The sequence below is a fragment of the Lissotriton vulgaris genome, chromosome 5, assembly GCF_964263255.1.
Source record: "Lissotriton vulgaris chromosome 5, aLisVul1.2, whole genome shotgun sequence".
In the NCBI taxonomy this organism is placed as follows: Eukaryota; Metazoa; Chordata; class Amphibia; order Caudata; family Salamandridae; genus Lissotriton; species Lissotriton vulgaris.
The window spans coordinates 847,205,293-847,228,136 of NC_141693.1; the positions used below are offsets into that span (position 1 = coordinate 847,205,293).

General features: G+C 42.5%; 1 protein-coding gene across 1 annotated transcript in view; it reads left to right on the forward strand.

The window, feature by feature from the left end:
- MYPN (myopalladin) overlaps positions 1–22,844 on the forward strand; it is a 2,267,856-nt gene that overhangs the window by 514,760 nt on the left and 1,730,252 nt on the right. Inside the window, exons 4-5 of the mRNA XM_086922400.1 lie at positions 18,249–18,300; positions 20,869–20,992. Of these exons, the coding sequence (XP_086778526.1) occupies positions 18,249–18,300; positions 20,869–20,992 (176 nt within the window). The remainder of the gene's footprint in view (positions 1–18,248; positions 18,301–20,868; positions 20,993–22,844) is intronic.

The following is a 22,844-nucleotide window of genomic DNA, read 5'->3' on the forward strand; positions in this document are numbered from 1 at the left end:
GGACCCTCTCTGTTCGGCTAATTACAGGCCAATTTCGCTATTACCATTTGCAATAAAAATTCTCGAGAGATGGGTCACAAGAGCCTTATCCAACTTCCTGGAAACAAATCTATGTCTGGATGCTGCACAATTTGGCTTCAGGCCAGCGCACGGCACCGAGACGGCCTTGGTCACCGTGTTGGATGATCTGCGAACGCTAGTCGACAAGGGCAAGTCTGCATTTTTGGTGCTACTTGACATGTCGGCCGCGTTCAACATGGTGGACCATGAAGTACTACTTGGCCGTCTTCGGAGTGCGGGAGTGAGCGGTCTGGCCCTAGACTGGCTCACTTCCTATTTGGATAACCGACAACAAGCCGTGGCATTACCACCATTTCGATCAGCCACTAGGCAGGTGAAACAGGGAGTCCCTCAAGGATCGGCAATTAGTCCGATCCTATTTAATATATATCTCCGCCCCTTGATAGCACTGATAAAGTCATTCGGCATATCTGTTGTCAACTATGCCGATGACACTCAGTTGATCTTTTCATTTGAGGGATCAGAGACTATTTCAAGGGATGCCTTTCACCGTTGTATGGCTGCCACAGCAGCATGGCTGCGAGCCAATGCGTTGCAATTCAATGGGTCAAAAACAGAGGTACTCTACTGCTCCTTGGACCGAACTCCCCGTACACTACCGGCTGATTTTTGGCCAGCGTCCATCCCGGGCTCGGTGGAGGCGGCAGAGTCAGCTCGCAACCTGGGAGTTCTATTCGAACCCAATTTGCAGCTTGATGCCTCCGTAAACAAGACGGCAGCAACGTGTATGGGTTTGCTCCGTGTTCTACGGAAAATCTTGCCACTTCTCCCACGGGGCTCCAGAGCTGAGGTAGTGCGTAGTTCCATTCTCAGTAGGATTGACTACTGCAACGCACTACTTCTGGGTGCCCCGAAGATTCTGGTCCTAAAGCTCCAAAGGATCCAGAATATGGTCGCTAAATTGGCCTTGTCTCGACCGCGGTCCGCCTCTTCATCGGCAGCTTTGGCCGATTTGCATTGGCTCCCAGTCCAGCAGAGAATTGCGTTTAAAGCTCTCTGCCTTGTTTTTAGGGCCCTGCATGGACTGGGACCAATACCTCTTCAGAATCTCTTCCTCTGGTATCAGGCAGCCAGACCTCTAAGATCGTCTTCGGCGTTCCTGGTAAAAGTCCCTAAAATCAACAGAATGAGAATGGGTGGTCGCGCTTTTAGTTTTACGGCTGCCACGCTGTGGAATACTCTCCCTCTGGCATTGTGGAGTCGCCCTGATCTGCTTACTTTTAAAAAGGACCTCAAAACTTACTTGTTCCCCAGAGTAATGTAGCTTATGTAATAGATGCATGGATAGGTCTCAGCGCCAGGATACCCTTTGGGTGACAGCTGCGCTCAATAAGCAATAAATACATACATACATTAATTTCCATAGGGCGGTCGACCTCACTTTTAGCCCGAACGGCTGAATGGATTTCCACCAAATTTTGCAAAATTGTAGGGACTGGTAGCCCGATGTGCCTTTGCTATGTCTCAAGATATGTGCTCCAGTGGATTTTGAGTAATTTAGCTTCAAAAAAATATATATATCTATAGGCGCGCCCCGGTACGCGCACCAGGGAGTGCACCGGGCGCGCCACGCGACTTGCGCATGGAAAGCTGATTGGCTCACGGGTGTCTGTAAACATTCGAAACAGTCCGGAGCGGCCGCCATCTTGTGTCTCGGTAGGATTGAGACACAAGAGGTGGCAAAAATCAAAGAGGGAAATGAGCAAAAGGGGGCAGGGTACACCCCCCTGACCCCCTAGGTTTGATGTGGGGGCAAAAAAAGGGTCCCATAGGACAAATAAAAATTTTCGATTTTCGCGGGGGGAGCGCCCGGTACGCGCACCGGGGAGCGTACCATGGAGAAAAAGGAATTACACTTTTTAAAAAAAAAATAGCATTTTTTTATAAATTGGAGGTAGTTCCGAAAAGAACTTTTTGTTTTTTGTTTTTGTTGTTTTATATTTTTTGTATACTTTTTAAAACGATTTTATATTTTTTTTGGATTTTTTTCAGGGGAAAAACAAAAACAGGGATTCAAAAACTGCTCAACAGGAGCAAAAAAATTTGAAAATGTAGGGTCTGGGAAAGCAGCGGTGTTCCTGTCTCTTTATAGCAATGAGTTCAACGCTCTGCTCCCCATAACAGAGCAGTTCGTCACAGTCCACGCATAGAAATTTAATGCCTGCAAAGACCGGCTGTACGTTAGGGACCATTCTTTCACGTGTTGTTCCTGAAGGTGTTGCTCCACCAGTGGAGGTGCTGCCGCCATCTCTTGTTAAATTCCGTGCCAGCTCCCTGACACTCTCCCTGGAATAATTATTTGGGTGTCTTCTTTTGACATGCCTAATTAAATTGGCATTTCCAAAGCTATATTTTTTTTGAGGATTGCCTCTGGATAAAATACTGCCACATATTTTGCAGGTTACTTTACCAGCATTAACTTTTTTTTGTCCTCCAGGGATGTCATAAAATTTCCAGATGAAGTGGTTCTTTTTTTTCTGGAGAGGAGGGTCCTCAGGCAAAAAAGCATCTGAATCACTGCTGGATGACTCCCTTGCAGCCATTGCTGTAGATCAGAAAAATTATGAGAAAATACACAGAACACCTCTTGCTCTCTCCAAGTGCAAATCAATAGTGAGAGAAATGGGTGGGTTTCTCAAAATTTTGAAAAAAAAAAACTTCTGAACCAATGAAAAGTGTTATTTTAAAGTCACATGGCTTGACGCGCTTACGCTACGCGCCCTTGGGCGCGTCCTGGGGCGCGTAGCGTAAGCACGTCGGGGTGCTTACGTTGCGCAATTGTATACGCTCAGGCACTTACGCGGTGCGTCATAAGACGCATCTCGCGGCTATGCGATACGTGTCTTATGACGCAAGGCGTGGCGTGGCGACTATGCGATACGTCACGATGTGGTTTTCGTTCGCGGCAATAGCGCTATCCGGACGCTCACCGGTACGCGCCCCGGGGCGCTCCGTAACATTGCGCTTACCAGTGCGTTCACCGGTACGCGCCCCGGGAGCGCCTCGGGGTGAAAAATTAAAAAAAAAATAATAATTAACATATTTATACAATATAAAATTCGTTTTAAAATTTTACACTTTTTATACCTATAAATATTTGCTATTAGAAAACCATTGAAATTCACTGAAAAAAACATAGGTTTCACACCAGTTATAGTTAGGAATTAGCATTTAAAAAACCTATTAAATTCACTGAAAAAAACCATAGGTTTCACACCAGTTATAGTTACCTGGAAATTTTACTGACATAAAACCATTGAAATTACACGTTATAGTTAGTTGGACTCACTATAACTTGCGCGTGCAATGCACTGCTGATGACGTCACATATTACATCACTCATGACATGGTCAGTGACATCACTCATGACATCACTGATGAGACCATCCTTGTGACAGAGTGACAGACCTCCTTTCACTGTAATGCAACCCTGGAAACACATATTCCAAAATAGAAACATTTAAAAAAAAATGGAGATACCCATACCAGTTACAACAACCAATTCAATAATTCCACCATCTATATACACATCCACTCATTGACCAAAAGTTCTATATAGTCACTCATACATATACTCACTCATCATATGTAGTGATACACCTATACATCCTCTTACACACCGACAGTCATCCAAAAGATACTCTCACACATACTCACACATGCAAATAAACTATTGAACATCCATTTATTTGCATATACAGCTATACACACACTACCACCTTACTTCTAAGGAAACTTACACATACTTACTCTCTTAAACAATCATTTATAGAAAAACATACTTATTTAAACAGGAACTCTTACAATCCCTCACTCTCACATATACTCACTTATATACATCAATATTCACATATAGTAGATTAAGTCATATGTAGTTACTGATAAAGACTCTAGTGAGACAGTCATTCACTCACTAACACACACATATACACACTCATCCACCCAAACAGTCCTGAACATATGCTGTCTTCAAAACACATACAAGCAAAGAGTCAGTCACTCATGCATCTATGTGCTAAGGAATACCCCCACCAAACCATATAGACACTCATAATGATATTAAAATAAACATCTAATAACCCATATACACACACATGTAGCTAATCACCAACCCATGCTGCCACTTATACACAAAGTGAAACACAAATACATATATTTAAATATTTAAACATTACTTGTTAATAGATGTATTCACTAAGATACACTTAATAAGCCAGTTAACCAATCAATTAAAAAAAAAAAACATCCATGTAAACTCTTATTAAAACATTTATTCTTCAAGCAACTTTTACATATACATATATAACACATATTTATTTTTTAAAAATACACACATACACTGGTTGGTCTCATCAGTGATGTCATGAGTGATGTCACTGACCATGTCATGAGTGATGTAATATGTGACGTCATCAGCAGTGCATTGCACGCGCAAGTTATAGTGAGTCCAACTAACTATAACGTGTAATTTCAATGGTTTTATGTCAGTAAAATTTCCAGGTAACTATAACTGGTGTGAAACCTATGGTTTTTTCAGTGAATTTAATAGGTTTTTTAAATGCTAATTCCTAACTATAACTGGTGTGAAACTTATGGTTTTTTCAGAATATATATATATATATATATATATATATATATATATATATTACCTACTGGCTATCGCCAGTAGGTATATATAGTTAGGATTTTTTCCCTATGGCATTTTTGAAAATTCTATGTCTAATAACTTTGGCGTTTGTGGACGGAATCGGCTGAAATTTTCAGGAAAATGGCACATTTTGTTTCTGAGCAGCCCTTGAAAATTTGGGGGGGTTTTGTCGAGGGGGGGCCGAGAAAAAAGGGGGGTCCCAAAACACGTTTTTCCCATGTTAATTTCCATAGGGCGGTTGGACTCACTTTTAGCTCGAACGGCTAAATGGATTTGCACGAAACTTGGCAAAATTGTAGGGACTGTTAGCCCGATGTGCCTTTGCTAGGTCTCAATATATGTGCTCCAGTAGTTTTTGAGAAATTAACGTTTAAATCAAGATATATATCTGTAACAGCGCTCCAGGCTGCGCTCCGGTTCGCTTACTTTTCGCGAAACGGAACTTTGAGCGCAGAAAGCTGATTGGCTCTCCGGTGTCTGTCAACATTCTAAACAGTCCGGAGCGGCCGCCATCTTATCTCTCGGTAGGATCGAGAGAGAAGAAGAGGTGAAAAACGAAGGGGGAATTTAATGAAAGGGGGCAAGGTATACCCCTCTTGACCCCCTAGGAATGTTGTTGGGGTTATTAAAGGGTCCCGTGGGGAAAATAAAAAAAAAAATGATTTTTCACGGTAGAAGCGCTTCACGGGCCGCGAACTGGGCCGCAAACTGGTAGCGAAACGGGAATTCGCCATTTTGTGCTTCGTTAATTAAATTACTAGGTATAAGGGGGTGCGGGAGACGTATCCTAATCCCCTATGTTTCATGAGGGTGGCTGAGGAGGCTCATATATGTTGATACATCTCTTCCAGCGGCTGTGCGTGAGCTTTTTATTTTTTTTGCTGCGTGACAGTCCGGAGCGGCCGCCATCTTATCTCTCGGTAGGATCGAGAGAGAAGAAGAGGTGAAAAACGAAGGGGGAATTTAATGAAAGGGGGCAAGGTATACCCCTCTTGACCTCCTAGGAATGTTGTTGGGGTTATTAAAGGGTCCCGTGGGGAAAATAAAAAAAAAATGATTTTTCACGGTAGAAGCACTTCACGGGCCGCGAACTGGGCCGCAAACTGGTAGCGAAACGAGAATTCGCCATTTTGTGCTTCGTTTTAATTAAATTACTAGGTATAAGGGGGTGCGGGAGACGTATCCTAATCCCCTATGTTTCATGAGGGTGGCAGAGGAGGCTCATATATGTTGATACATCTTTTCCAGCGGCTGTGCGTGAGCTTTTTTTTTTTTTTGCTGCGTGACGTCTGTTAACGTTCGATTCGATGGAAATCAGGAAGTGTTGACCGCCAATTTGTCACTGCGATAAAATATTTTGTTATAAATGAATCCTTATTGATAAACATTGTCTGCGCCATCTTGCCTTTTTTCCAATGCCACAATTTTGTCGTGCACGGCAGCCATTTTAGATGCCAGGCTGGTCCCAGGCTATCACCTACCCCTGCGGATGTAGTTTATGGCCCCAGCTAAAGAGAATCCAGACATGCCAACCCTCCCGATTCAGGCGTGAGACTACTGATTTCAGTGCTAGTCTCCCGCCTCCCGATTTCTGCAAGCAAAAACTCGGGGGCATATTACGAACAACTAGCGATAATTTTTGTCTCTAACTTGTTTAGAGACAAAAATTTTCGCCGCACATCGGCGATTTTTATCGCAGATAAACCTTGCTATTATCGCAGAAAAGTCAGCGATATTCATGTATTATCGAGCAAATGCTCTTAGCCATGTTATCCACCTCCCATTGGATAACATGGCTAAGAACTGCTCAGGGCAGGTGTTAGCTTTTGGAGATATTCGCGTTTAGCGCGAATATCTCCAAAAGTTGGTAATAGGAGATAGCGATGTTAGGGACTGTTTCCAGTCGCTAACATCTTGGCACGCCCACTTTGCATGTCATTAGTGATAAGTATCACTGACATGCAAAGCGGGGCCCAAGATGGTCGCTATCTCCTTTTAGCTGTCACTAACTGGTGTTAGCGACAGCTTGGTAATAGGGAGATAATTTTATCTCTGCTTTCATGGCTTTTAAAGCCAAAAAAGCGGAGATAAACCCCCTTGATAATATGCCCCACGATTCCTCGGGGGTTTCAGCTGATAGGGCTTGGTATTGTGTTACGTGGTAATTTTTCCAGGAAACGTCAGAGGGTCGATGCAGGTGTTCTAGAAGAGGTGATAAACCATTTAAGCCTCATGAACAAGCGCATGGTCTTTTAAAGATTTGTGAAGTACTCGGGGCGGCGGTGTGTGTGTGCCCTCTTTCAGGAGCGGGCGGGGGGGCACTGCCAGCAACTTGCCAGGTCAGGTAGTGTTCAACACGTGCATCACCCTTTCTCTGCCTGCTATTGCGCTCCATGCTTCGGAAAGGTAAGAAAAAGAACGTGCATTTGAGTTTGAAATGTCCGATCCTGTAGCAGTACACTTGCAAAGCCCACACATGACAATAACCCGATTCAAGGCCCCATTCACCCGTTTAAAAAAAAATTTATAACACTCTAACAAAGTAACATTATAAAACTTTATTAACTTTTAAATATAATGAACGGAACAAAAACTGTAAAAACATTTAAACATTTTTCACCCAAAAAAGCAACAATGGTCAGAAGCTGTCTTTTGTGCGAATAGTCCCAAGGCAGCACAACGTGCAGAGTTCTGGACGGCACCCAGGTGATGTCGCCTGGGTGCTGCACTGGTTTTGGGATCCTACAATGCTGCTCCGAAAATTGGCGTGGGGTGTCCCGGGTGGTGCGGGGGGAGGCCTCGTCAGTAGCGGTCTGTTGTGCGAATAGTCCCAAGGCAGCAGAACGCGCTGAGATGTTGATGGCACCCAGGTGATGTCCAGTAAACTGCCGCACTGGTTTTGGTATCCTACAATGCTGCTCCGAAAATTGGCGTGGGGCGGCCCGGGGGGGGGGGGCGTGGGGGAGGCGGCTTGAACGGGCCTCCCCAGGTGGCGGCCATCCAGCTGAGTTGCGCCCGCTCTTGCGGCTACAGCGTCTCGCTCACCATGTTGTTGAGTTGCTCCCACTCTTGCAGTGCAGCGATAGGCGGCTGCCACATGACTCTTAAAATGGCGGCCGGCTCTTCGGTTTTGGGCCTGGTCCACTGAAATGGCCCTGGGACACCTTGGAACTCGGACGCTTGCCTGCTAGGGCTTGGGCTCCATTCTCGAAAAGCGTCCCCTCAGCCGTGAAGATTCTACAAAAGTCTTGGGGGCCCCCGACTCCCGCAGGCTTCCGGTGGGGAGCGGCTGCCATGATTGCTCGCGGAATGACCACGACGGAGCCACGAGATGGTGGTGCTCTCATGCTGACGCCAGCTTCAGTCTGAATGATCCAGAAACAAGGTGGGGCTTTCATCGTTTGGGAAAAAAAAATGTTCTAAACCAATGAAAAGTGTTATTTTAGGTCATATGACCAAGCCTTCCATCTTTAGGAAACCAAAAGTAAAATGAACCAATGAAAAGTTTTATAAACAAGTCACATGACCTGTTATGCGGCATAGGGCTACAAAAAGCGTAGAAAATCCGTTGGCACGTGAGGCGGCGTCAGTAGCGGACCGATGTGCGAATAGGCCGAAGGCAGCACAACGCGTCGAGATCCGGATGGCACCGAGGTGGTGTCCAGCAAATTGCCGCACTGGTGTGGCCATCCTACAATGCTGCGCCGAAAGACGGCGTGTCCAGCTGAGTTGCGGTCACTCTTGCGGTACAGTGAATCGAACGCGCCGAGATCCGGATGGCACCGAGGTGGTGTCCAGCAAATTGCCGCACTGGTATGGCCATCCTACAATGCTGCGCCGAAAGACGGCGTGTCCAGCTGAGTTCCGGTCAGTTTTGTGGTACAGTGACTCGAACGCGCCGAGATCCGGATGGCACCGAGGTGGTGTCCAGCAAGTTGCCGCACTGGTGTGGCCATCCTACAATGCTGCGCCGAAAGTCGGCGTGGGGTGCCCCGTTGGCTTATGAGGTGATGTCAGTAGTGGACCGATGTGTGAATAGGTCGGAACCAGCACAAGGCGCCAAGATCTGAATGGCAAGTTCTGGATGTGGAGTGCCTCAGTTGAGAGTTCTGAGCAGTGCTTGTAAGACTGTCTGAAGCTTATTTGCACCTGCTGCAGCTTCACTATTGCCCTGGTGTGGCCAAAGGTCGCACATGACATAGGCGGCCGGCTCCCGAGGTCCGGCTGAACTTTTTTCCTTTTCCTTTCTGCTTCTTTTCCTACAATCCGTTTCATCTGAAGACACGACCAGGTCCCTGAATGTGTGCAGGGGGACGCTATTGATTGAATGAAAATGGCGGCTTGACACAAAGCTGACTCAAGCGTTGCTGTTGATGCTATACAGACAAAAATTGGTTTTCAGTTTGTACATTCTTCAGGATTTTTTTTTCCATCCAAGGCTGATTGAGAGTTTGTAGAAAAATGGCTTCAGATTTTCCACATACTACTCTTCAACATTCTTCCTAAATGTAACAATGTGAAACTCACTAGGAGAACGGTTGTTTCTGTTTCCTTTCAAAATGCTGCCAACAATATTTTCTGAATGGAAGACACCATCTTGTAGCATAAAGGGCCGAAAGGGGTTCTGGTCTGGCCGATGGTTGGTGGAGACATTTTGACTATATCTTGGACCTGCCCGGCCTCGCCCAAAATGGCGCCGGTATAAATGGGACTCGTAACTCCTTGCCCGCAAATGTATATCTAGAAAATTTTATTGTAAGTGGCCCTGTCTTATTTTAATTACAAAATGTACGTCCACCGATTCCGCAACTGTTAGACACCTTAGTTCTTCCAACCTAATGGCCCGCTCGTTACGTTCCTCTACAGTGTAAATGTCTCCTCATCATATACGATTTCAGTTTGCTCCGTGGCCGGCCCACGTGGTTATAGGCCCGTATTTGTATACTGACATTTTCACAATAAAGGTTTTTAAAACAAAACACGGTAGTAGTATTTACATTGGTAAAGTTTTTACTTTTAGTCACTGTTTTCGAATCAGTAAAAGGCAAGTGAAATAAAGCAGTCCAATTACATGACGGATAAAAGGTATAATATGTAGGAACGCAGTAAAGATAAATGGTCAAGGGCAGTTGTGTTTTTCATTTCTGCAACATAAAGTGATCGATAAGAATCTGATAATCAGGCGTATCGGCGACTAAGACAGCAGGCCGAATCTCTTTTACTCAACGGCTCCGTCATGGAACGAAGAAACGCCCTTTTTCTCGAAAAAGGAATATATTTTACTTGCAGGACAGTTGTAAATTTTCCGGGAAAGTACATTAGCCTGGAATATTATAACATATGTTTAAAAAAAAAATAATGTTCGAAAACAATAAAAAGCGTAATTTTTAGGTCATATGACCAAGCTTTTCATCATTAAAATAACAAAAGTAAAATGAACCAATGAAAAGTTTTATTAACAAGTCACATGACCTGTTATGCTTACGTTACGCGCTGCGCGCCGCGCCTCGGATCACTTCCGGGTGCGCTAACGCGGCGTGTCATATAACGCATTACGCGACAACGTAGGTCAAGAATATAGTCAAAATGTCTCTACCAACCAGCGTTCGGAACACAACCCCTTTCAGCAGTCCAAAAAGTTCTGTTAAATGACAACAGAGGGGACAGGCAACAAGAACCATCAGTCAAAGAGGGGAGGGCAAGTTCTTCTCTTCCGGGTCATGTTGGGGCGCTACCGGAACTGATCGAATTGGTAGTCTACAGTGTTTCTGGATGTTTCAGACTAAAGCTGGCGTCAGCATGAGAGCACTACCATCTCGTAGCTCCGTCGTGGCCATTTCACGAGCAGACATGGCAGCCGCTCCCCACCAGAAGCCTGCGGGAGTCGGGGGCCCCCAAGACTTTTGTAGAATCTTCACGGCTGAGGGGACGTTTTCAAGAATGGGACCCAAGCCCTATCAGGGAAGCGTCCGAGTTCCAAGGAGTCCCAGGGCCATTTTAGTGGACCAGGCCCAAATCCGAAGAGCCGGCCGCCATTTTGAGAGTCCTGTGGCAGCCGCCTATCGCTGCACCGCAAGAGCGGGAGCAACTCAACTACATGGTGAGCGAGACGCTGTAGTCGCAAGAGCGGGCGGTAAACAGCTGAATGGCGGAAGAGGCACAGTGTAGCAAAAGCGGGCGGAATGGCAACTGAAACGGTAAAGGGGCGCCCCACTACAGCGTGTCTTCAGGTTAAACGGATTGTGGGACAAGGTCCAGAATTTAAGAGTCATCAAAAGGCAAAAAGTTCCGCCGGACCCCGAGAGCCGGCCGCCTATGTCGGGGGCGATCTCAGGCTACACCGGTGCTATAAGACTTGGGGAGGGGGTCGGAGCCAAGTGTCTTCTCCGAGTCCATGGCCATCGGGGGCCTCCGTCAAGCTGTTTAGGAAGGTTTCATATCACATTGTTTTCTAATGCAGTCAGGTCCACAAACGACACTCACTTACTTTGAGAATAGTGAAGCTGCAGTAGGTGGAAATAAGCTTCAGACAGTGTTACAAGCGCTGCTCAGAACTCTGAACTATGGCACCCAACATCCAGAACTTATGCCATTTGAGAATGGCAGTGACATTGAAGCAACTCAGGGACCAAAACCATTAACGTACTTTCACGTATGAAAATCTTACTTGGGGAGGGGGCAGGAGCGAAGCGCCCCCTCCCAGTCCGCGCCACCACACCGTATGTTGTAAATCTGAAGCCATCGTTCTACAAAGTCAACCAACCTTGGATTGAAAAATCTAGAAAAATGTACAAACTGAAAACCAGTTTTGGTCTGCATAGCATCAGTAGCAACGCTTGCTATCAGAGTGCATGAGTTTCATGCTCGATCGATTGAGCTAGCCGGATCGGGCAATAAAAAGTATAAAATAGTTATGTAAATAGTTATTTAATAAAATGTTTTACTCTGTTTCTTTGCTGGTGTGTTGTCTATATTTTTAATATTTGCATAGGGTTTGTCGTTATTTTGGGCGGGATGGGTGACGGAGCCGAGCTGTCTTGCAGCCCTCATGGTGTGGAGCTAAGTTCATCTCACTATTTTCGTATTTCTCATGAAGGGTTGTTCCTAATATTTCTATTTTAGCGAGGTCAAAAAGAGATCCAATTAGTGGCCTACTGATTTTGCTCGATTACTTTTATTTTTTTACACGATTTTTCACTATCTGCAAAGACTAAACAGAGTATTGCGAGTTTGTGCTTGTTTGTAAATAGAGAATGAACTAAAGAGAATCAATTGTAAAACAGTAAATGCTTGGATAACAATCAATCAAATGGAGAGACAAGCAGGTACGACGGATTACAACGGGGGTAAAGGTCTGCGTTAACTACCGTTCACTATCTGCAAAGAGAGAGTACTAATAAGAGAAAAGAGGGGAGGGGGGTGCAGCGTTCAAAGCACATCAGCGTGCATAAATACGAAAATGTTTTTATCTATCACGTACTTGACATTTTAAAGCTTTTCATATTTGCTATTAAAAAACCATTGAAATTCACTGAAAAAACCATAGGTTATAGTCGATATATAGTTAGGAATTTGCATTTACAAAACCTTGAAAATTCAATGAAAAAACCATTGGTTTTAGGCCATATATAGTTAGGGATTTGCATTTACAAAACCTTATTTTACTCGCATAAAACCATTGAAATTCCATATATAGTTAGATGCGCTAACTATATATCGCGCACCCGCAATCCACTGCTGATGATGTCACATATTACATCATTCATGACATGGTCAGTGACATCACTGATGACATCACTGATGACAACTCAAATGACATCACTGATGACATCTCAAATGACATCACTGATGACAACTCAAATGACATCACTGACAACATCACAGATGACATCATTCATGTGTTAATACGATGAACCTCTACAGACTCTGATATATCCTTAGATACACTCAGTGAAAACAGACACTCACAGACTGTCACTCATCCATGGAGTTACTCATACACCTAGACAGTCATGCAAAGAATCAAACACACCTCCAATTCCTCAACTATACAGTTATACACACCTTACTTATTGAAACATATTCTAATACATATTTACTCTCTTATACAATCCTTGATACATGTTCACAATGATCCATACAGCCACTCACACATTCACTGGCTGTTATGCACAGTTATTTATATATGTTAACTCTCACATGTACTGTGTTTTACATATGTACTTACTTTGACATGTAGCACTGAGATATCCATTCACTCACCAATACACTCATGCACACAGTCAACCGCCCATATAGCTGTTTCCACATGCACTCTTGAACTCATACACCTAGTGAATCAACTGCTTACACATCTATTCACAGAATCACACACCTCCCAGCCACCCACACACATACTCAGTCTCCCATACAAATACTTGAGCAACCAATCAATAATCCATATAGTTATTTATATAGCTACTGATCAACACATGCAGCAGTTTACAGAACAACAGATATAATGATACACAAATTAATACAGTTTAATCACTAACCTATGCACTCAGTGAGACACATTTAATCACTCCCTCATACAGTCAGTCATGCACCTACTAAATCCTTCATCCAGACATTTATACATCCACTCATTCTTCAATATGTAAGACATATTTTAACTTTACAGAAACTTCCAGTCACTGGATGTTGTCATCAGTGATGTCATTTGAGTTGTCATCAGTGATGTCATCAGTGATGTCACTGACCATGTCATGAATGATGTAATATGTGACATCATCAGCAGTGGATTGCGGGTGCGCGATATATAGTTAGCGCATCTAACTATATATGGAATTTCAATGGTTTTATGCGAGTAAAATAAGGTTTTGTAAATGCAAATCCCTAACTATATATGGCCTAAAACCAATGGTTTTTTCATTGAATTTTCAAGGTTTTGTAAATGCAAATTCCTAACTATATATCGACTATAACCTATGGTTTTTTCAGTGAATATATATATATATATATATATATTCACTGAAAAAACCATAGGTTTCACACCGGTTATAGTTAGGAATTAGCATTTAAAAAACCTATTAAATTCACTGAAAAAACCATAGGTTTCACACCAGTTATAGTTAGCTGGAAATTTTACTGATATAAAACCATTGAAATTCCCACGTTATAGTTAGTCGGACTCACTATAACTTGCGCGTGCAATGCATTGCTGATGACATCACATATTACATCACTCATGACATGGTCAGTGACATCACTCATGACATCACTGATGACACCATCCTTGTGACACAGTGACAGACCTCCTCTCAGTGTAAAGTAACCCTTGAGACACATATTCAAAAATAGAAACTGTAATTTTTTAAAAATGGACATACCTATATCAGTTACAACAAGCAATTCTGTAATTCCACTATCTATATACACATCCACTCATTCACCAACAGTTCTATATAGTCACTCATACATATACTCACTGATCATATGAAGAGATACACCGACATTCATCCAAAAGTTACTCACACACATATTCACACGTGCAAATAAACTATTGAACGACCTTTTATTTGAATATAGAGTTATACACACACTTCCACCTTACTTCTATTGAAAATTACACATATTTATTCTCTTAAACAATCACTTATAGAAACACATACTTATTTAAACAGGAAATCTTACAATCTCTTACTCTCACATATACTCACTTATATATATACTAGATTAAAACATATGTAGTTACTGATAAAGACACTAGTGAGACAGTCATTCACTCACTAACAAACACATATAGACACTCATCCACCCATACAGTCCTGTACATATGCTGTCTTCAAAACACATACAAACAAAGAGTCAGTCACTCATGCATCTATGTGCTAAGTAATACCCCCACCAAACCATATAGACACTCATACTGATACTAATAAAAATATCAAATAACCCATATACATACGCATGTAGCTACTTATCAACACATGTAGCCACTTATACACAAAGTGAAACACTAATATATGTATTTAAATATTTAAACATAACTCACTAATATTTATTTTTCAGAAAGACACATATTCACTGGATGGTGTCATCAGTGATGTCATGAGTGATGTCACTGACCATGTCATGAGTGATGTAATATGTGATGTCATCAGCAGTGCATTGCACGCGCAAGTTATAGTGAGTCCGACTAACTATAACGTGGGAATTTCAATGGTTTTATATCAGTAAAATTTCCAGCTAACTATAACTGGTGTGAAACCTATGGTTTTTTCAGTGAATTTAATAGGTTTTTTAAATGCTAATTCCTAACTATAACCGGTGTGAAACCTATGGTTTTTTCAGTGAATTTCATAGGTTTTTTAAATGCTAATTCCTAACTATAACTGGTGTGAAACCTATGGTTTTTTCAGTGAATTTCATAGGTTTTTTAAATGCTAATTCCTAACTATAACTGGTGTGAAACCTATGGTTTTTTCAGTGAATTTCATTGGTTTTTTTAATGCTAATTCCTAACTATAAGTTTCACTTTATGAATAAGACTGTTAGCACTCTAGTTGTTCTTTTTAACACTCTGGTACATTCTGTCATTGGGCTACAGTTGGGCTACATCTAGTTGAAATTTGGGCTACATTTACAATTTTTGGTCTCTGGTGGCCATCTTTGGGCTACATTGGGCTACTTTGGGCTACATTTGGGCTACATTTTGGCTCTAACATATATTAAGCCCAATGTAGCACAATACATATTTTTCTAAAGTTAATTTTTTTACAAACCACTTCAGAATAGGGCTACCTGTCCCTACAATTATCCCATTTTTTTTTTAAATTTTTTTGGGGAGCGCTCCCGGACCGCGCCCCGGGGAGCGCCCCGAAGAGCGTATTTCTGAAAAGCGCCCCGGGGCGCGCTCAGGGGAGCGTCCCGTTAGCGCCAATATCGCGAACGAAAACATGATCGTGACGTATCGCGTAGCCGCGTATGCGTGAAACGCACGACGTAAGCGCACCGACGCGCTTACGCTACGCGACCCGGAGCACGCCCCCGGGCACGCCCCGGGGCGCGTAGCGTAAGCGCGTCGGGTCATGTGCCCTAAAAATAACACTTTTGATTGGTTCATAACAGTTTTTGTTTCATAATGACAAAACCCCTAGTCATGTGACCTAAAATTAACACTTCTCATTGGTTCATGATATTTTTTTTTCAAATGAGGAAAGCCCCCACCTTTTTTCCTTATTCTACCTTTTTGCTTTGAGAGAGGAAGACCTGTACTTATATCTGTCGAAAATGGCTACATTAGCTGCAGCTGCTGGATCTTCTGGACCACCACCACCACCACCACCACCACCACAAGGACCTCCTCAACTTCACAGTGGTGGAGATCCAGAACAGGAGGAGGATGAGGACGAAGAGGACAGTAGATTCGTCCCAGAGGACAACATAACATACAAACCAAAAGAGCACTTCATTTGGCAATTTTTTTCTATCCCGAGTGACAAAAAAAAAGTGAATGCACCTAAAGCAACCTGCCTTATCTGTCATCAGGAGATGTCAAGGGGGAATCCCAACAAGAAGTACTCCTTCGGCAACCACACAATGATTAGGCATATGGTTAGAAAACATCCCAACAACTATTCTAGGGCAGAGGTCAGGGAACTAGCCAAAAACCCTGTACAATCTTCTGCCAGAACCTCCAAAACTACTGTTCCCACCCCATCAGGACCGGAAGTTAGGGAGACATGCTCCATCATACAAACCAATTTTTCAAATTTTAAAATGGTTTGAAAATTTTGTGGTCAAATGATTTGCTATGGTGAGCAATGCATCACTCTTATTAATCGTGCTTGGGAAAACCACAAGTGCCAAAGGAAATATTAATTTGTTGCCCTTTTTTTTTCTCCTGTTGAGCCCGTTTGAAATGCTTGGTTTTTGTTTCTCTCCTTAAAAAATACAAAAAAAACAAAAAATGTTCATAAAAACCAAAAAAAAGCAAAAAAAGTTTAAAAACTCCGAAAAAAAATATAAAACAACAAAAAGAATAAAAAAACAGTTCTTTTCAGAACTACCTCCCATTTATATAAAATGACTTAAATTTTAAAACTCTGCCATTCTCTTTTCTCCCTGGTGCGCTCCCCGGTGCGCTCCCCGGTGCGCGTACCAGGCGCTTCCCCCGCGCAAAACGAAAAAAAATATATATATTTTAAATGCCCCGCGGGGCCCTTTTATAGCCCCCACATCAAACCTAGGGGGTCAAGGGGGGGTCTACCCTGCCCCCTTATGGTCATTTCCCTCTTTGTTTTGCCCACCTCTCGTGTCTCGATCCTACCGAGACACAAGATGGCGGCCGCTCCGGACTGTTTAGAATGTTTACAGACAACTGAGAGCCAATCAGCTTTCTGCGCGCAAGTCGCGTGGCGCGCCTGGAGCGCTCTCCGGTGCGCGCACCGGAGAGCGCCTATAGATATATATATTTTTTTGAACCTAAATTACTCAAAATCCACTGCAGCACATATCTTGAGACATAGCAAAGGCACATCGGGCTACCAGTCCCTACAATTTTGCCAAGTTTGGTGGAAATCCATTCAGCCGTTCGGGCTAAAAGTGAAATCGACCGCCCTATGGAAATTAACATGGGGAAAACGCGTTTTGGGACCCCCCTTTTATCTCGGCCCCCGCTTGACGTATCCCCCCCAAACTTCCAAGGAAGAACCGGAGCTCGACGAGGCCATTTTCAGGAAATTTTCAGGCAGATTCGTCAACCGGTGCCAAAGTTATTCCAAATAGAATTTTGAGATTTAACATTGAAAAAAATCCTAACTATAACTACCTACTGGCGACCGCCAGTAGGTAATATATATATATATATATATATATGACATACATCTGATATATGCTTTTGTTGAATTCTTTTTGACTAGCAAGGGGGTGCTACAACTAAGATTCTAGAGATATTAATTTGCATGTTCGTGCAACTTGCCGATAGCACCGTTTGGTAGTAGGTGCTTCCAGTTCACTTATATTAGTTTCCAATTATACTGGTGTTTTCTCCTTGATGTGTGGTTTTTCCCTTTAGGGATTACTACTACCAATTGTCTATTTGTGAATTAGAGTTCCTAAATGATGCTGCCACCCCTGTGAAAGTCTGTTTCCGTGCTTGTCAGGATTGTAACCACTTGCCAATGGTAGATGAATGTCGACTAATCAATATGTGAATGAAATGAATAAAATTCAATGACATAATGGGCTAGGCTGACCTTTTGCTCCTCTCTTTTGTATGGGTAACATTAGCTGTGGAAGACTTTTAACTATGTCTCTATCTAGAATAGCACTGTTCCATCCTTCTCAGGCCTTCCGTCGAGAAAAAAAAGAGCGCGAGAGACAAACACACGTTCTTCCCCCATGCAGTTACCTAGCAGTGAAACGGAAGTGCAATTAGATGTAAAAGTTATGCTGTCTAAACATAGCCCAGAAGTATTTCTTATGATTAAGGTGATTATTATTTTTCACTTTTAATTTTTCAAATTTCTTGCAGGTGCATCTTCTTCAGAATCGGAAAGTGATCGCAGCAAGGAAGAGATGGATGAGTAAGTAGTGATATTTTTTTTTACTCTGCACACAAAGATAATTCTGAACAACCGGTGGTCTACTAACTATTGCTAAAATGAAAGAGGTATTCAACAAGTTTATATTACCTGTTCCAATTAATTCCTGATCTGCAGTACTTAGTTTGGGAAAAAAAAGTAAATAAATAAATAATAAGTGTAAAGGCCCAAATATTTTCCTCTGAGGCATCCGTTGGTAATACCCACTCATCGTATAACCTCTGCAGTTACCGTGGTGAACACGGTCACCACATTTGGTGCAAGCAGCAAACATCTCATGCCTCAAAAGTTCAGCCTTCCTATTAAGCCTAACTCAGTGTCAGCTCCCTTTGTGACAGTGTCGGAAAGTCATCCATAGGGAGAGTTTTTTTGTTGTAAAACTTGTTATTGAGTATACATGCATTGACAACAACATTTGCAGTTTTCCGTCCATCAATTACATTAAACTGCCAGGATGGTGATCACGTGGGTGTAGTGAATGTTTGGGTGTGTGCTGCCTGCAAAACGTGGCATATGTGTATTTGTGTGTAGTGAATCTGTGGTGGTGCTCTTGGTTGCTATGATCTTATCAGAGAAACTCCGGCTCAGTTGTGGGTAGAGTGTAAGGGTTATTTATACAGAACTAACTGGGGGTTGGGGTTAACTTGGGGGGTAGGATCAGGGATGGGGTTCAGGGCTGCCACTTCTAGTGCTCTTTAGCATCCTGGGCGTCATCAGGGGTCGCTCCTTCTCATCCATAGGGAGAGTTGACGGCTCCAGACAGCACTACTGCTCCACCTCCTCTTCTCCAGTAAATTGATAAAACAGGCCTCTCTACATTGCCTTAACCTCTAGAAATTTAATATAACTGAGATTCATTTATAGAATTAGTCAAATAAAATGCTGTAGGCCTGAACGCTGTTTTAAACTGGAATCTGTCATTAAGGGTCTGTGGTACGTGGGTTCTTATCCTGGCTTCTGCTTGACCAAAATGTGTCCTTTATTATGTAGGATTACTATATCCACCCAGTATCAGGGGCCAACCTGTAATCAGTTCCGACCTTTGTTTTGAACACCATTTCTAATAGATATCCTTTTACAAAACATTGTTATTAATAATGATGGATCAGCTGCTTCAGTGAAGCAAGCAAAGACTTTAATTCTCCAAATACATGTCTTTCTCAAATGAAAGTCCAGTATTGACTGCCTGGTGTCTACATCAACTAGAGTGGCGTGACCTTTCTTTACCTCTCTGTAGCACAAAGCCCTTATCTACCAAAATGCGGATTTGGAAGCAGTAGGAACAACCTACTTCACTATTGAAGACAATAAAAAGCTCTGAATTCATATAATATTAATAATGATTAGGAATAAGATGTATCGACTGAGTAGAAAAATAAGTGGGGTGTGAGGATTAACCCCTTTTTACTTTACCTGCCAATGGGAACAACATTGTTTTGAAATCCACCTGTGTTCTCATTGAGAACAGATGTCTTTGCTTTCTATCCTTGTCACAACACATTTCCTCGATAACAGACAGAGCACAGTTCATTATGTTACTGTCACAGTCAGGCCTGGAAAATAGGTCATTATTTGTACCTGTGTTCAAAAATATGTCCTCAGGCTCTGGACCGGCAAACATTAACAGTCATTAGGCACTATTTTTGTTATAGATGAAAAAGCACAGCTGCGAAAGTAAGTCTCCACAGTTCATTGGAGATTAGTAAATCGTTGAACAATTCTCATTATACAGACGCTGAATCGTGAAAAGTGAAATTCAATGTTCTTTTAATAATCCATCCACACTTTTCACGATTCAGCGTCTGTATAATGAGAATTGTTCAACGATTTACTAATCTCCAATGAACTGTGGACTTACTTTCGCAGCGGTGCTTTTTCATCTATAACAAAAATATAGACTTCTTTCCAAGTTCTTGGATATGCTTTTGGGGACAGAGAGCATTTGAAAATTGTACGCTAGTTTATTAAGAATCAAAAATATTTTTGGGTGATATTAGGATTGGTGCTTGAAATAAGAGTGGTCCACTGTCCAAACTTTGTTGTTTCAAAAAAGTCATTAGGCACTTACAAGTAGACTAAAAAAAGAGATATGATGCTGGATGCTCTCAATAAACCGTACATTTATTGTTCTAATATTACAAATACAGGACTCTTGGTTAATTGTCTTTATAATCTTTGTGGAATATGAATTGCATTTGATGTGAGGGAGAGCTGGTTGACCTGTGTAGATCACTCTAAGATTTACTCTAAGATTTACTGACTCTTTGTCGAAATTTCTAAACAAAAATACACAGATGCAAAGGGCTCCTGGATAAAATAATCGAAGTCTGAGGGACCATGAATCAAAGTGGTTTGTAGTACAGGATTGGTATGTTTACTTTAGGCACCAATAACAGTGTCAACATCCCAAAGGGATTATTGTTGGTAAACCATGGCTGGAATATGTCTGTTCCTTGGGGTGAGATGTAGGAAGGACATTCGAGTCTCGCTTTCTCTTCTCTCTTTAAAGGTAAAAATTGAGAGTTTATCATTAATATCTTTCTCATACAGAGACCAGAGGTCTGTTTTAGAACCAGATGCTTCTACACCTCCTCGGAGCTCTCCAGTAATTCATGAAGAAGTGCATAAAGAATTGCAAGTAACACAGAGAGCAGTGAGCCACGATCATCAAAAGGTAAGATAACTCGGAGTGCTAAGTAAATCAATTAAAATTAAAATCCTATTATTGATCTAAAACTGCATAGGAAACCGAAAATATAGGATAAGGTGGTCAACAAATCCAATAAAAAAAATTAAAGTAGGTAAGCTTGCATAATGTGTTAATGTATCTATAATATCAACATTTATATCATTTGACCCCTATAGCTTACTATCCATGATTGCAAATCTAAAGCTTGCAAAGTCACATTCAACTAATAACTAGGGGCCTGATGTTCAAAGCAATTTTGTGGTCGCAAAGGTTGCTATTTGCAAAAGACCCCAGGGTGTTTGTGATTACAAAATGGCTATTTGTTATGTAGTAAACTAATTTTGCGATTTGGTGACAGGTTACTGAATTGCAAAAAGGGTCTAGAAACCCATCACACTTCGCTATTTTATTGGGGCGTGTTTAGGGTGTCCTTTCCAAACAGTGATTTATTAACACCTTAGCTGCGGTGGCTATTCCGCCGCAGTGCTAAGGGGGAGGGGGGCGGCGTGGCGCTCCCGTGCTCCTGACAGAAATGCTCCGTCACGAGCCTTGGGTGGGCTGTGCTTGTGACGGAACGGTTCCGTCACGGCCCCGCCCGCCTAATAGAACGCTCAGCGCAGGCACGGAATTTGTGCCGCGCAGGCCCGGCGAGCGGGCCGTGACGGAACCGTTCCGTCACCAGCACATCCCACCCGAGGCTCGTGACGGAACGGTTCCTTCACGAGCACGCAAGGGGTTAAATGATGACTCAATGTTTTGCAGCTGAAATTCATTCTCAAAACATTGAACTTTTACCGGCACTTGAAGGTGTTGGTAACCCATTTGCAATTTGGAAAGGGTCTCTGTGGGAACACTTTTACCTTGTGAATGTTAAAAAAAAGTTTGTTTGGGGGTAGGCAGTGGTCCATTGTACACAATAGCATCCAATCATAGCGAGTTTGATTTATGATCTACCTCACGAATACTGTTGAGGTAGGTTGGATTGCACCAATTTGAAAATTTGTGAACCGACCTATAGTTTGAGCCGCAAAATTCTTTTTTGTTTGCAAAAAGTCAGTGATCAATTTGCAACCATGTTTTGCAAATGGAAATTTGGACCACCAGGCCCTAGTTCACCCCATTTCATGACACATTGATAAAAGTAGATATTGTGCTTGTGTGATCCTCGCAGAGCTCATTCAACGTTTTGCAAAGAACCCTGGATGGCCATATATTTTGCATGTTGCTGGCATAAGAATACGAAGCAACCAGTGTTTTGCTGGCCTTGTGGTTGATTAAACAGCTACCCTTTATCCTTCACATGCCATCTGATGTTATTTTTGTACTGCCATCCAGTCTTCACTGAAATAAGTTAAGCCCAGTAGTGCACAGTCCAAGACTCCCTATACATACATCTTAGTCTCTGTACATCCCATTAAAATGTGTTACTGCCTGTGATGCTCAGCGCGATTTTGTGGGGCCTGGTAAATGGAAATAGACAAAGAAGTTACTAAAAACACTTTTCATGTTCAAGTTTTGGGAAACTTTAAAGGCAGAGCAAGTCACGTGTTTGAACATCCGGAAAATGTATGGGTTTTTTCTTTCGATCTGTAGGTGCACATGCATAGTAGTCAAGTGGCCCGTGTCATGCGCAACTACCTCAACCAGTTATGGCATTGTAGCCCTAGCCATTTACATGCTGTAACTTATAGGTTTGCTTTTGTAGTTTTGCATTTGATTGTAGGAGCATAGACTTGAAAATCAAAGCACAGCCAGGGTGTCTAGTTAATTCCCAGTATCGCTGAATGCTACACACAAAAGCATAGCTTGAGGTATATTGCAGCTATGAGATTTGTAC